The 14311-nt window shown below is 44.6% G+C and overlaps 4 protein-coding genes across 6 annotated transcripts; 1 reads left to right on the plus strand and 3 right to left on the minus strand.

Annotated features, from left to right (window-relative positions):
• Positions 1–53: 53 nt before the first annotated feature.
• Positions 54–1600, minus strand: LOC144194218 (uncharacterized). Its single transcript, XM_077713125.1, has one exon. It carries the CDS (start codon positions 1553–1555, stop codon positions 410–412), a length of 1146 nt encoding a protein of 381 aa, XP_077569251.1. The 5' UTR covers positions 1556–1600; the 3' UTR covers positions 54–409.
• Positions 1601–2403: 803 nt separating this feature from the next.
• Positions 2404–7313, minus strand: LOC144194216 (uncharacterized). Of its 2 annotated transcripts, XM_077713121.1 has the most exons (3): positions 6948–7313; positions 5229–6378; positions 2404–3577 (listed from the first exon to the last, which is right to left on the minus strand). In XM_077713121.1, the coding sequence occupies exons 1-3, from the start codon at positions 7063–7065 to the stop codon at positions 2680–2682; spliced, it is 2166 nt and encodes a 721-aa protein (XP_077569247.1). In that variant the 5' UTR covers positions 7066–7313; the 3' UTR covers positions 2404–2679. The 2 variants fall into 2 exon arrangements, with proteins under 2 accessions (XP_077569247.1, XP_077569246.1); XM_077713120.1 differs by lacking the exon at positions 2404–3577 and having other exon boundaries at positions 4828–6366.
• A 382-nt stretch (positions 7314–7695) lies between these two features.
• On the minus strand, positions 7696–9862 carry LOC144194702 (uncharacterized). Its single transcript, XM_077713926.1, has 2 exons — positions 9853–9862; positions 7696–8868 (listed from the first exon to the last, which is right to left on the minus strand). Exons 1-2 carry the CDS (start codon positions 9860–9862, stop codon positions 7811–7813), a joined length of 1068 nt encoding a protein of 355 aa, XP_077570052.1. The 3' UTR covers positions 7696–7810.
• LOC144194217 (uncharacterized) lies at positions 9558–14034 on the plus strand. 2 transcript variants are annotated; one of them, XM_077713123.1, is made up of 3 exons: positions 9558–9737; positions 10922–11270; positions 12773–14034. In XM_077713123.1, the coding sequence occupies exons 2-3, from the start codon at positions 10931–10933 to the stop codon at positions 13708–13710; spliced, it is 1278 nt and encodes a 425-aa protein (XP_077569249.1). In that variant the 5' UTR covers positions 9558–9737; positions 10922–10930; the 3' UTR covers positions 13711–14034. The 2 variants fall into 2 exon arrangements, with proteins under 2 accessions (XP_077569249.1, XP_077569250.1); XM_077713124.1 differs by lacking the exon at positions 9558–9737 and adding an exon at positions 9927–10299.
• Positions 14035–14311: the final 277 nt, after the last annotated feature.

Here is a 14311-nt window from a genome sequence, read left to right on the forward strand (position 1 = left end):
AATCAAGTTTTTATGTGCCATAGAGTATTTCATTTAAATGAGTATTTTTATTAGCAACGCACCATTTATGTCGGAATAAATTAATTAGTCATGATATTTCTATTAACCCTTTACTGCAGAAATTGTGACTTCTTTGTTTTACCCTTTACAGGACACTCGTTAGTTTACATGAAAATGGAATAAATGTCATTATGACTCAACAAAATAATATTAAAAAAACAATGATATTAACATTTAGGAATGTCAGCTTTTGAACGGCGGTCCACTGCAGCCAGCAAAGTCCTTGAAAGGGTTAATTCAGTGCAAATGTAATAATAGTGGACACAAATCATGACATTTCAAAAGGCCAAGTTTGATGCTCTACAGAAAAGTGTAACATTTTAGTTTTAAAGTTCAATACTGGTGATATTTAGTGATCGAGCCTCCGCTCCTGAGCACATTTGTGTCGCCTCATGTAACCCGAACGCGAGAATCTCCGGTCGCACACGCCGCAACGGAATTGATTCTCGCCGCTGTGCGTTCTGTTGTGGTTTGTCAAGTCTCGTTTGTCGCAATACCTCTTGCCGCAAACGGAGCAGACGTAACGTTTCTCCCCCGTGTGCGTCCGCGCGTGAATGCTTAAATTCCGTTTATCCGAGTATCTTTTCTCGCAAAGGGAGCAGGCGAAGGGTTTTTCCCCGGTGTGTTTTCTGGTGTGCCTTTTTAAATGTTCCCCGATTAAGAATCTCATTCCACAAAGCGAGCAGGCGTAGGGTTTGTCTCCGGTGTGCGTTCTGGTGTGGCATTTCAAATTGGACTTTTTGGAGAAACGTTTTGCACACAGTGAGCAGGCAAAGGGTTTTTCCCCCGTGTGTACGATGGCGTGCTTGGTCAAAGCCGACTTGGTGGAGAATCCCTTGCCGCACTCCGAGCAGTCGTGAGGTTTCTCTCCGGTGTGTGTGACGGCGTGCCGCGTCAAGCCGGACTTGGTGGAGAATTTGCTCCCGCAGACGGAGCAGACGAAAGGTTTTTCTCCAGTGTGTGTCCTAATGTGGCTGGTCAAATGGGACTTCTGAGAAAACCGCTTGCCGCACACCGAGCACACAAAAGGTTTTTCTCCCGTGTGCGTCCTCGTGTGAAAGTTTAGAATTTTCTTGTCCCGGAATGTTTTGGGGCAAAGGGAGCAGGCGAAGGGTCTTTCTCCGGTGTGCGCCCGGGTGTGCCTCGTCAAATCAAACTTCCGGGTGAATCTTGTGCCGCAAAACGGGCAGACAAAAGGTTTCTCCCCAAGGTGCGTTTTTGTCTTTATTTTCGACGAGTCCTCGTTTGACAGACTTTTGCCACACGTCAACAATTTGTCGCCAGCATGACACGTCGCGTCATCTTCGTCGTGGGAAGATCGAGAGGTGACGTCGTCCCTATCTGACAGTGGCGGGAAATAAGTGTGCGCCGGGGATCCGTGGCTTTGCTCGCCTTCTTCACTCTTCACAATGAGAGTCAATGGAAAAGTTGTCATTTGGTCTTCCTGCTCTTCTTTTTTAATGTGGGACGTCTCTGGCTCTTCTTCTGCTTTCATGTGGGAATTCTCTGGATGTTGCTCAGGACTGAGACGTTCTTCACAGATGTCTGCAAATGACAAAAACAAAACGTGGCTTGGTTACACATGATAAATGGAAGCCTTGGTGAACCTTTTTGACAGAAAGAAACACAAACAATTCCTATTTTCAGATATTATTCTTTGAAAGCCATACACAGAATGTCAAAATGTGCACCTTCTTTCGTCATTTCACCTTTTTAAAGTAGAAGAAACGTCTATGAATTGTTTTGACAACAATTTTACTCTGTTGTTAACCAATGAGTATCAATGAGAGTGTGCCTGGAGAAATGCCTGATTAAAAATGATGATTTGGCCACTGACATTGCATTGAGTTCGATTTCGTATTTAATAAAGTCTACTCGAGTAGAACTAGCCATAAATTCCTTTCAAAGATCACCATAGACGAATCTGTAGAAGCTCTAAATCATTTAATAGTTAGAAATGGTCCACAAGGACCACCACAGACGAGAAGACACGCGAAACCGACGTCCAATATGCAACACATTAGAAAGGTTAGGTTATAAAAGTTAGCAAACCATCCGCTCGAATTCCATCTGAAAGGTCTACGTCGAAAATTCGACGCTCGTCCTCGTCTTCTGTTCCAGATATTCCCTCCTCGTTGTCCACTGTCCTTCTGGAACACATTTTGACAAGGATTTCAACTCAAAAGCGAGCTCTGCTCTGGTTAGCAACGAAGCTAACAGCAGCTAAAATGAGCCTGGCTAGCTTCCAAACGAGTTTCTTCAAACACGACTCCCGTTCTATTCCGGGTTGGTATCGGTGGACGTCAAGTGTCCTCAGTTCTGTTTGTTTCATATTCATAGAAGGGGTGTAAAAGGGGGGAAATGTAGTCAATCGCGTAGGATTTAGCCAAAATGGAGACGGGAATGAGTACGGCAAGCCAACTTGGACAAGAGGCCTTGGACGGGAGTCGAAAGTAGGAAGTAGCAAAATAAAGGCACAACCATTTCATTGTCGTTTTTCAAAATGAACTCTTTTTACAACAAGTTACGGCTTTCAAGTCATAATTTGTGTAAGAAAAAGAAAAATATAACTGAATACTATAAGCCATATGTTTATATAAAACAATACAAATATAAAAACTACAATCTTTCATCAATATCTCGCGCATGGATTCTCGCGTGTACTTTTAAATTGCCCTTTCTGGCAAATGTTTTCCCGCAGATTGAGCATGGAAAGGGTTTTTCTCCCGTGTGAGTTCTGGTATGTTCGGTTAAAAGTTCTTTCTTGCTGAACCTTCTCTCGCAAAGTAAGCAGCCGAACGGTTTTTCCCCAGTGTGTGTTCTGGCGTGCCGCGTTAAATGTGACTTGACGGCGAACGCCTGGCCGCAAATCAAGCAGCCAAACGGTTTGTCCCCGGTGTGCGTCCTCGTGTGTCTGGTGAGGTGAGACTTTACCGAGAATTTTCTACCGCAAAGCGAACAGGCGTACGGTTTATCGCCGGTGTGCGTCCTGGTGTGCCTCTTCAATTCGTTGCTCCTGTAGAAGCGCTGACCGCAAACAGAGCAGGCACAAGGTTTCTCCCCCGTGTGTCTCCTGGCATGCCTTTTCAACTCGTGGCTTCGGAAGAACCTTTGCTCGCAAAACGGACAGGCAAAAGGTTTCTCCCCGCCGTGCGTTATGGCGTGCGATGTCAAATGCGACCTCCGGAAGAATCTCTGACCGCAAATGGCGCAGATGAAATTCTTTTCCCCGCTGTGGTTGTTGGCGTGTCTGGTCAAATCTCCCTTTTGACTAAATCTTTTCCCGCAGAGCGAGCAGGAGAACGGCTTCTCCCCAGTGTGCGTTCTCGTATGACGTTTTAAAGATTCTTTCCGGAAGAAATGTTGACCGCAAACCGTGCAGGTGAAAGGTTTTTCCCCCGTGTGTGTCCGGGAGTGCTTGACTAAATTTTCCTTCTGAGAAAATGTTTTGCCGCACACGGCGCAGCCAAAGGGTTTTTCTCCGGTGTGCGTTCGGGTGTGCCGAGTCAAATTGGCTCTGACCGAGAAAGTTTTGCCACAAAAGGAGCAGGCAAAGGCTTTCCCGTCTCTCGTCGGCGAGGATTGGCTTTGGTCCTCCCGGACAGAAGAGGGCGGCGTTAAGTCGTCGCTATCCGAGAGCGGGGCCAAGAGGCCGTTTGACTGCAATCCTCCTTCGTTGTCCCTGGACGGCTTTCCGCTCTGCTCGCCGTGGTCTTGGTCTGGCTCGCTCTTCACACGGACGCTTAATGGAAACCCGGCGATGTCGTGGTCTCGCTCTTCTTCTTGTTTAATTTGGCGAAACTCAGGCTTACGCCGCTCGCTGACGTCTGCGAGACACATGATAAAAAAACAACACATTATTTTTTTTTATTCTCACGTAGTTGGCTGGGATAGGCCACGCAAAGTGATGCGGCAGGCCAGATTTAGCCCCCGGGCCGCCACTTTGACACATGAGGTGTAAAGCCAGTAATAAGTAAATGGCAGACAATCAGTTAAAGATCAGTCTCAAGCCTTTGACGCGTCGAAAAAGACTAGCAATGTAAAATAATATGAAAAAGACGAGTGTGTAGTTGGCAGGTGAAATTGTGAAAACAATCACAAGAAGGGAAACAACCTGCTTTGTTGTGTTGAGACTTCTCACAAACGGCGGCCACTCCTCGTCGATTCTCTTCCTCGCTTGTAAATATGTCCTTCTCGTACTCCCTTTTCACACTTTTGGCACACATTTCCACCCCAGAATGCAAATCTTGGTCTGTGCTAAAAAGCCCGACTGGAGACAATCGCTCGTCGTTAGCTTGTATGGCGAGCGAGGCTAACTCAAGCTAAGCTAAGGCGAAAACGAAAGCTTCCACCGTAGTTTATAAACGCATCCGGTCAACATTTCATTAAGGACTCTTAAAGTAGGCCAAGGTTTAATTCAATATTTAGTCGGAAAGTAGGAATTATTTGGAGAAGAAAAGTAGACGGAGCTATACGTTCAAGCATTCAACGTTAGCGGAAGTAGAAACGGAATGACCCTGGATTTTCAGTGTAATATGTCGAAGTGCTTTATTGAGCGGGGCGTACATACAGCATTAGAATTTACGTTCATTTGGCACATTATAATAATGGTATATTAGTGCCTTTATTGTTAAATTTAAAAAAAATGCTTCAATTCAAGTCTAGATTTTCTCGGGAAACAATTTACTTGTGAATAAAGCCGGAAGTGGAAACCTTTGAGTATGTTAGTATATATTTTATATACCGATATAGAGACTCGGCACATCGTCGATAGACATTAGGGGAACAATACAGCTATGATTAATTATTGTAAAAAGATTTGGGGGGAATCTACCAAACCTTTTTCACCTCCAGGTGAAAATATTTTCGACTTCTATCGCCGCCACTGGCAGCCAATGTGTGATACTTATTTTATTGACAAAAACATGTATAAAATGAACTTTATATAACATAATCCAAAGCAAATACGACATATAGATAGACATAGACAAAATGGGCGTGCATTTTCGCCCTCCCTTTGTATTGGACGTTTATCGCCGTCAAAGGAAAACACTTAGTTAAAAATAAAATCAGTATTAACAATAAAAATATATACTTTTTATTCAAAAAGACCCCATCAAGAGTCGTGGATTTTTGCACCGGCGCACTCATGTTTCTTAACCTGATACTTCCAAGCGAATCTCTGGCCGCAGTCCGCACAAGGAAAAGGTTTCTCGCCGGTGTGCGTCCTCGTGTGTGTTTTCAAGGCGACCTTCTGCGCAAAACTTTGACCGCAGAACGAACAGGAAAACGGCTTCTCCCCGGTATGCGTCCTGGAGTGAGTTCTCAAATGTCCCTTCTCTGTGAATCGTTTCCCACAGACCGAGCAGGAGAAGGGTTTCACCCCGGTGTGTGTTCTTCTGTGGTTTTTAAAGGCCTCCCTATGAGCAAATCTTTGGTCGCAGTCCGAACAGGAGAACGGTTTCTCCCCGGTGTGTATCCTGGTATGTTTTTTCAACTCGTCCTTTCTGGAGAATCTTTTCTCGCAGAAAGAGCAGGCGAAGGGTTTCTCGCCGGTGTGCGTCATGGTGTGTCTTATCAAGTGTCTCTTATTCGTAAACCTTTGAGCGCAAACGGAGCAGGAGAACAGTCTCTCGCCGGTGTGCGTTTTGGCATGACTGTTCAAATGTCCCTTGTAAGCAAAACGTTGGCCGCAGACGGAACAGGAGAATGGTTTCTCCCCGGTGTGCGTCCTCGCGTGGCCCTTTAAATATTCCTTCCGACTGAAACGTTGGCCGCAGACAGAGCAGGAGAAAGGCTTCTCCCCCGTGTGAGTCCTGACATGACTGATTAAAGATTGTTTAAAAGAAAATATTTTGCCGCAGAACGAGCAGAGAAAAGGTTGGTCTCCGCTGTGCGTGCTCACGTGGCTCTTCAGGCCGGACTTGGTAGAATAACTTTTCCCGCAATGTGAGCATTTCCAGCGTTTCTTGTCACGGGAACCATTCTTTCGTCCTTTGATAGCTTCTTCGTCATCTTCGTCATCATCATCCCAATAGTTGGACGAGTGCGACGTGGAGTCGTCGCTATCCGATAGCGGAGCGATGAGGCCACCTGCCGGGGAACCAGCGGGTTGCTCGCCGTCGCCTTCTGTCGATTCGCTGCTGCTGGGAGGCTCCGCCCCTCCGTTGGCCTCACTCGGACCTGGGTCTTCACGCTTCAAATGGACAGCGGGCAACTTGCCGATGTCGGCTTCCTCTTGCTCCTCTTTAATGTGTGGCGATTCGACCTCCCGCCGCTGGGGGCAGCACGCTCCCCTGGCGTTTGCTGGACACAACACTGGAACAGTTCAGTGTACGGCAACGTAAGAAACATCAGCAGCCAAGAAAAAGAAATAAAATCATAAGTTAGCAAGACGTAATCAACGGTAACACAAATCAATCGTAATATCGAATCTTAAATAATGTCATTTTCCGTAAAACAGACCCAAATGCAGAATGAATGATATTTTCTTATTAATGTTCTTTAAGGGTAGAATTGAGGATGAAGATCATCGAAATGGCTTCACTGGAAGAAAAGAATACCCATTTTCACCACTGGGTGGCGAATATGTACAAAAATATTGTCATGCAGATGTATAAAAAGGTCAAATTTAGGAGTTATTTGAGTATGTACGCGAGTAAAGAGCCATTTCCAGTTAATGTGAAAACGATATATTCAGTTAAAAGAGCAGACTGTGAACTCTTGAAGGATTTCCCTCCTAAACAAAGGCAAATACATTCAAACGGAGTAAATTTCGAACAACGCTGCACCACTCATTTCAGCATTTTGCATTTATTCGTGTAGGTGAGCAAAGAAATGTTGCCGGGACTGCAAATATTTGTCAAACGCTTGAAAAACGAACAAACCTGCTTGCAGCTCGTTGTTATAAACGTCATCAAGTCGTTCTGGTCGCGGTTCCTCTTTTGCTCCGCAAAGTTCTTCGTCCAACTCCACTGTCGCCGTCTTTGTCCTCATCGCGGACATTTTCCACTTTTTGGCTCTGCTTTGGCGACGCCTGCCTCTGTTATTAGCTAGGCTAAGCTAAGCTAGGTCGTACATTTCACGGTTAACACTCCCACCGAGCATCTTTCGGATGTCCCCTGATTTTAGCTCGACCGTGAACGCACCACGATCCTCGCTCCGTGTGCATTGGGAATACTTTTAAAAGTGCTTGACACGTTTTTCCCTTAAAATTGCAGTCGATGCTGGACACAGTCGTCAAAATGGCGGAATAAAAATGGGGTTGCCAGGTGGGAAATACATTCTTCACCGGGGTTGCCAGATCAGACCGTAAAACCCGCCTAGAAACCATGCATAAGGAGGAAGGCACATTGTATTAGCACAAAAGTATCATTGAAAAGACTGTTTGAATGACGCTTTATTTTGTCCATGTTTTATGTAGATAAGTCATTGGCTGACAATGACGACGATAGACGTCCAATCTATTTGAACTGGGAGGGTTGGATAAATGCCATTACAGTAATCAAAAAACTAGTATTGCCTGGTTTGGTGTAAATGACTTTGAATAAATTGTATATTCAGATAATCTTTATTTAACCACAAAATAGAAGTGAAAACCAAGCAAATCGTCAGTTTCAGTCATGTGCATTTTTGGACATAAAAGTGAGTAGTGCTCAATTATTGCTTGTACCGGTGTTAGCACAATTGCTAATCTTCAACGCAGTAGGTCTGCAAGAAGAATTCAGACGTCCATTTTGATGGGAAGCCTTCATTGGTCACTGCTTTTGGCAACAACACACTGGTGTTTCTGGATCTGATACTTCTTGAAGAATCTCTGACAGCAGACTGAGCAAGAAAAAGGTTTTTCGCCAGTGTGTTTCCTTGCATGGCTTTTTAAACCGGACCCATGTGCAAATCTTAGGCCGCACTCCGAACAAGAAAAAGGTTTTTCGCCACTGTGCGTTCTCGTGTGAATCTTTAAGGTTTCCTTTTGAGCAAACCTTTGACCACAGACCGAGCAGGAGAACGGCTTCTCCCCGGTGTGCGTTCTGGCGTGAATGAGCAAGTCTCTTTTCTGACCGAATCGTCGTTCGCAAACAGAGCAGGGAAACGGTTTCTCCCCCGTGTGTATTCTCGCGTGCGCCGTTAAATTCGACTTGAAGGAGAATCTCTGACCGCAAATCAAGCAGGGAAATGGTTTCTCACCAGTGTGCGTTCTGACGTGAACTTTCAAGTGTCCCTTCTCTGTGAATCTGCGGCCACAGACGAGGCAGGAAAATGGTTTCTCCCCAGTATGTCTTTTTGTGTGGTTGGCCAAATTCCCAATCTGTGCAAATCCTTGTCCGCAAATGGAACAGGAAAATGGTTTCTCCCCAGTATGTCTCCTACTGTGTCTTTTCAAGTAGGGCTTCCGACTGAAGCTTTCGCCGCAAACGGAGCAGGAGAAAGGCTTTTCGCCCGTGTGCATCCTCATGTGAAGGATCAAAGATTCCTTGACCGTAAATATTTGCCCGCAAATTGTGCAGACCAAAGGTTCTCCGCTGTGTTTCCTTATATGCCTGTTCAACCCAGACTTGTAACTGTACTTTTTCCCACACTCAGCGCATTCCCAACGGTTGTCGTCACTGGTTTTACCAACTTCAGACTTTCCTTGGTGGCGAGCGGGAGGCGAGGATGACGTGGCGTCTGTTAGCGATCCTCCTTGCCGGTCTCCGTTAACTTTTGCCGAGCTGCTCTCCGCCAAACTTGGACTCTCATCTCTCTTGAAAGGAACACCGGGCCACTGCTCCACATCCTCCTCTTTGACGCCTGGTGACTTTTTCTCCTCTATCACGAGGAGAGAAGATGGGTGAGCGTCAGCAAGACACAATTTCACAAGCGCTTAGGTTTTGGTGAAGTCAATTGAATATCATGTGGAACCATGAACCCTAAGCGCTCTTTAGCACAATACATTCCCCAATAAATAGGCGTAGAAGTGAATAAATGCATGCACGCACTGTTTTTAGTCCAAAATGATTATACATGTGTTAAATGTGATCATTGGGGGATGGGCTGGCCAACTCGCTTTTACAATTGTTTCCTCGTATTGCGCAATGTAAGATAAGCTGGCCAACTGGTTTTGCAATTGTTTGTTCGCAAACATTTCCAAAGCCAGTTGGCCACATTGCACAATACAAGGAAACAATTGCAAACCCTGTTAGCCAGCCCATGATACATTTCGTCAGGCAAACAAACAATTGCAAGGCCAGCTAGTTAGCCTATCCTACATTCCACTGTCTTAACAAACACTAGTGAAACCAGTTTGGCCACATTGGCTCGACTTGAATAAACAATGATTAAGCCAGTTGGCAGGTCTATCCCACAGTGTTGACTTATACAAATATCTTGTTTGCACAATATTAGCCCTGCAAATGTGTAACCATATCAACCCAACGGCTTGTTTACATAAACTCTGCCCTACATTGTTGTCATAGAAACAGACTTTATCCCCATATAAAGACTAACCCACTGTTTGTTCAGAGAGAGAATTGCAAGGACAACAAGACTGTGCGTCCACAATTGTTAGAGCTCTCGTCCCATTTCTACACTCTGGTCATAAAGTTATTTCCTTCAAAGTAGTCTCACTCTTTGTGTGTCTGCTCCTGAAGCCAGAATAGACCCAACAACCATCACAACACAAGGAAACAGAGTACAAGGTAAATGGAACACACATCACAGAAAACGTCGTCACACTTTGATTATATATATAAAACGTTCCCAAGTCTTTTTACGAATGCAAACGTTTCTTTAAGGCTCAAGAAGCTAACTCACCTGCTAGCATGTCGCTATCGATAACGTCATCCAGTGGTTGAGGTCGTGGCTCCTCTTTTATTTCAGACAATTCTGCGATTCCTCTCGCAGACATTTTTCTAAAGGTTGCACCCGTTAGCGACGTGCGTCTTAGTCAGCGGCTAAGCTAAGTTAGGCTAAGCTACCACCGTCTGTTTCTACAGCGAATCGCCGACATTTAAGACGGAAGCCCCGTTTAAAAGACTCAAGACGAGCGGGTACATCACGCGACTCTTAAAAGCGACGTGCATTGCCCCTCTAAACATTGTTTACCCTGGCAAAAGTTGTTCTCAAGTCGCCATTTTGAGGCTCTCGTATCTCCACTCCTAAAATGGCGGACAGGCAATGACGTAGTACTGTTTTGGTTAAACGCATATTTGGGTTGAAGAAAATAGAGTTCCAGTCAATCTGCCGGCCTCTAACACTGAGGTAAATTGAATATTTTATTTTTATTATTACTCTTTAGAGGCAGGGGTGACGAATTCGAAGCACGTTATTACGCTAAAGTGTCGGGAATATGCAAAAGAAAAACGCTCATTCGATTTCCACTTCCGGTTCACTTGACGCTCCATCTGCGTTGCGATGCCGGACTTTTGGAGTGTCCTTTTTTTCAAGCTCATGCGCTCTTTTAAATCATTCTTGTCGGATAAGTATTGAAGTAAGCGTTTGGTGGACAAAACGTGGGAACGTCAACGGTTGGTAAATGTCGTTTGGCTGCACATTTTAGCCTCCCAAATAGCTAGTAGCTTAGCTTAGTTTAGCATATCTCTAGCCAAGTCGCGTTTTCCGTCCTTCATCTGACGCCACTTCCTGTTTTTATATTTTCCAGGTTGTGATTGGCTAGTATTAGCTTGCTGACTTTTTAGTAGTATTATAAGGTACTTTTCGACTATTATGGATGCGACAAAATCTAAAGAAAGCTGCCATTGACAGAAATGGAGGCCAGATTCCTTTCTAAAGGATTGGTCACCCATGTGTTTTAAACTCCTGTAAATTCCCAACAGAAGGACATGCACTTTGGCTAATCACGTGATATTTTATCATTGTTTAGACATCATTGATGGAGATCTTGACCCGGGCTAATCAGGAGTTCGAGATGAAGTACATCAAAGAGGAGGCGAAGCCAGAGACTCCATATATTAAAGAAGAACAACAAGATGACATCCCCAATTTTCCAATGGCAGCCATTGTGAAGAGCGAAGAAGATCCGAACCAAGAGAGCAGAACGGAAAAACCTTGGCTTCAACAGGCGACACCAAAAGTTGAGTTGCCGAGCGGCCTGTTGGCGCCGCTCTCGGACAGCGACGACCTCACGTCGCACTCTTCTGACGAGGACGTCGTCTTTGACCCAAAGTCCCTCGACGAGTCGTCTTTGAACAAGGAGACAGAGGAACGCAAGGGTGAGAAACGTTTCGGCTGCTTTCTTTGCGACAAATCTTTTTCTCGTAATCATCAGCTCAAGATACACCTGCGTACACACACGGGAGAAAAACCTTTTTCGTGCCCATTTTGCGGTAAACGATTCGTGGAGAAGGGAGAATTAAAAAGCCACGCCAGGACGCACACTGGTGAGAAACCTTACGCCTGCTCCTTCTGCAAACAAAAATTCTCTTGCAAGCATCACTTGATAAGACACATACGTAGCCACACTAAGGAGAAACCTTTTGCCTGCTCACTTTGCGAGAAGCGATTCAGCACCAAGGACAATTTAATCATACACACGCGAGCGCACACCGGCGAGAAACCTTTCGCCTGTTCCCTTTGTCAGAAAAGATATTCCCGCAAGCAACAGTTAAAAATACACACGCGCACACACACCGGAGAGAAGCCGTTCGCCTGCTCCCTCTGTGACAAAAAATTCTGCTGGAAGCATCACTTGACGACACATGCGTGGACCCATGGCAAGGAGAAACCTCATGCTTGCACCTTTTGTGGCAAAGGATTTATAGACAAGGGGAATTTAAACAAACACACGCAAACCCACAATGGGGAGAAGCCTTTCGCTTGCTCGCTTTGCCACAAACAATTTTCTAAGAGGCAAGAGTTGAAAATACACACAAAAAGACACACTGGAGAAAAACCTTTTGCCTGCCTGCGTTATGATAAGAGATTCGCCGAAAAGGGCAAATTAACTAAATGTTAGCATTGAAAATACTGTATTTTGGTCTTTTTTTTCTTCAATTGTAATACTGTAATACAAGAAAGCGAACATAAAGACATTCAATCGGTTGGGAGACAATTTTTAAATAGCTTTGCACAGTATTGATCCTGAAAGGGTTAACGTTTGCCCCCTCAAGAAACAAAGGTAGGTTTGAATGTTCTCTCGTTCTCGATTGGTCATCAATCGATGTGAATTGAAAGAATCTGCCTTCTTTGGAGGCTTCTTGTCAACAGCGCCTACTGCTGGCCGTTCGGTCTCTTCCTCGCCTCTATGTACTTGTTTTCCCTTCTTTCATACTTTCTGGAAGAATAAAACATTCTGACCCTTAGCCAATTCCGCTTAGTATTTCTTTCTGTTTATTGCCCATCATGGTGACAATTAAAAAGAATACTGTGGAATAGGCTGGCCAACTCGCTTTGCAATTGTTTGTCTGCATTGCACCAGTTTGCGTGACTTATAAAAAGATCTTGATTTCACAAACTTTGCCCTGCAAATGTCTAAACAAAAGATTTGTTTGCATAAACTCTGCCCTACATCCTTGTCATAGAAACTTTGCCCTGATGTTTACATATCTCTCTCCCTCATTTCTACAGTCTGTTAATAAACGTATTTCCTTTAAATGGGTCTCTCACTCTTTCTGTGGCTGCTCCTGAAAATGTTTTACAGACCCAACACTACTGGGGTGGGGGATGTCTATACATGTGATAAACTCGTGTGCATTGTTTGTTTTTCATCCTGTAGACCTATTGAAGGATATCTTGACCCTGAGAAGCGATGTTAAACAGGAGATGCCTTCCATTAAAGAGGAGGCGGAGCCAGTGACCCCCCAAATTACTGCCTTCCCATCGACTGTCAAGAGCGAAAACGACAAAGATCCAAGATTAGAAAGCGGGACAGAAAATCTGTTCTTTCAAGACCTGACGCATAAAGGTGAGGGACCAGCGCCGCCGGACCGCCTCTCAACGCCACTCTTGGACATCGACGACGTCACGTCGCACTCTTCTGACGAGGAGGACGTGACCTTTGACCCCGAATCTTCGAAACTTGTGGACGTCACATCTTTTGAAAATCACACCAATGAACGCAGGAAACCTTTTGCTTGCATGCTTTGCGACAAAAGATATTATCAGAAGCATAAGTTAAAAATCCACATACGCACGCACACAGGGGAGAAACCATTTGTCTGCATATTTTGCGGGAAACCATTCAAGGAGAGGGGAGAGTTAATGGCGCACGCCAGGACGCACACGGGAGAGAAACCCTTTGCCTGCGGCCTTTGCGACAAGAAATTTTGCCAGAATAGCAACTTGAAAGTACACATGCGCACACACAGCTTAGAAAAACCCTTCCCCTGCTCTGTTTGCGGGAAGCCATTCAAGGAGAAGCTTCAGTTAGCCCGGCACGCGACCACACACACCCGAGAGAGGACTTTCTCCTGCCAGATGTGCGAGAAAAGCTTTTTTCGGAAAACTGAACTGACCAGACACACCCGCCTGCACACGGGGGAAAACACTTTCCCCTGCTCGTTTTGCGGGAAAAGATTTGCTGTGAAGGCAGCGCTGGTTTTACACACGCGAACGCATACCGGAGAGAGACCCTTCGCCTGCAAGCTTTGCGGGCAAACCTTCAATGTCAAGGGGAATCTGACGAGACATACCAAAGCCCACGCTATGGTGTAACTGTTTTTTTTTTTTTTTTTGCGGTCAAAGAAACCCTTGCAAAGAGAAGCCATACTTGAGCCAAAAACTTCAGATTCAGATCTGGAATAAGCGTTTCAATTTCTGTCATTGTTGTTGCATCGATCATTTGCTACTCTACTGCTATCCGCCATTTTCAAATACTTTGGTTGTTTGTTTATTTTCCAACTTTATTTACATCATCTCAGAAAGCAGTCTTGTTCATTGTAATATTTTTAATCTGTTTATAGATATGGAATTATTGTGCCTTTTTTAATATTACCTCACATTTCCTGAATAGGTGGTGAATAAAGTTATCCAATCTCATCTCATTTTCTGAACTGCATTATCCTCACTACGGTCGTAGGCTTTTTAATATTATTACTATTAAATATTTTTGCTAATTGCTCACTGAACTTTTGTTTTTTTTTACATTTGAACCATTTTTAAACGTCTAACATGTACAAGACTCATTATTACAGTATTACTTTCCTTTTTTAATGTGGACGGGTGTCTTAGTTGCACTTCACTTCCCTTAATTGTTGAGAAAATGTATTTGAACGTCTACTCTACACGTATATTCTATAATAGTTGCTCGAAAGGA

This window comes from Stigmatopora nigra, chromosome 3 (genome assembly GCF_051989575.1).
Source record: "Stigmatopora nigra isolate UIUO_SnigA chromosome 3, RoL_Snig_1.1, whole genome shotgun sequence".
NCBI classification, from domain to species: domain Eukaryota; kingdom Metazoa; phylum Chordata; class Actinopteri; order Syngnathiformes; family Syngnathidae; genus Stigmatopora; species Stigmatopora nigra.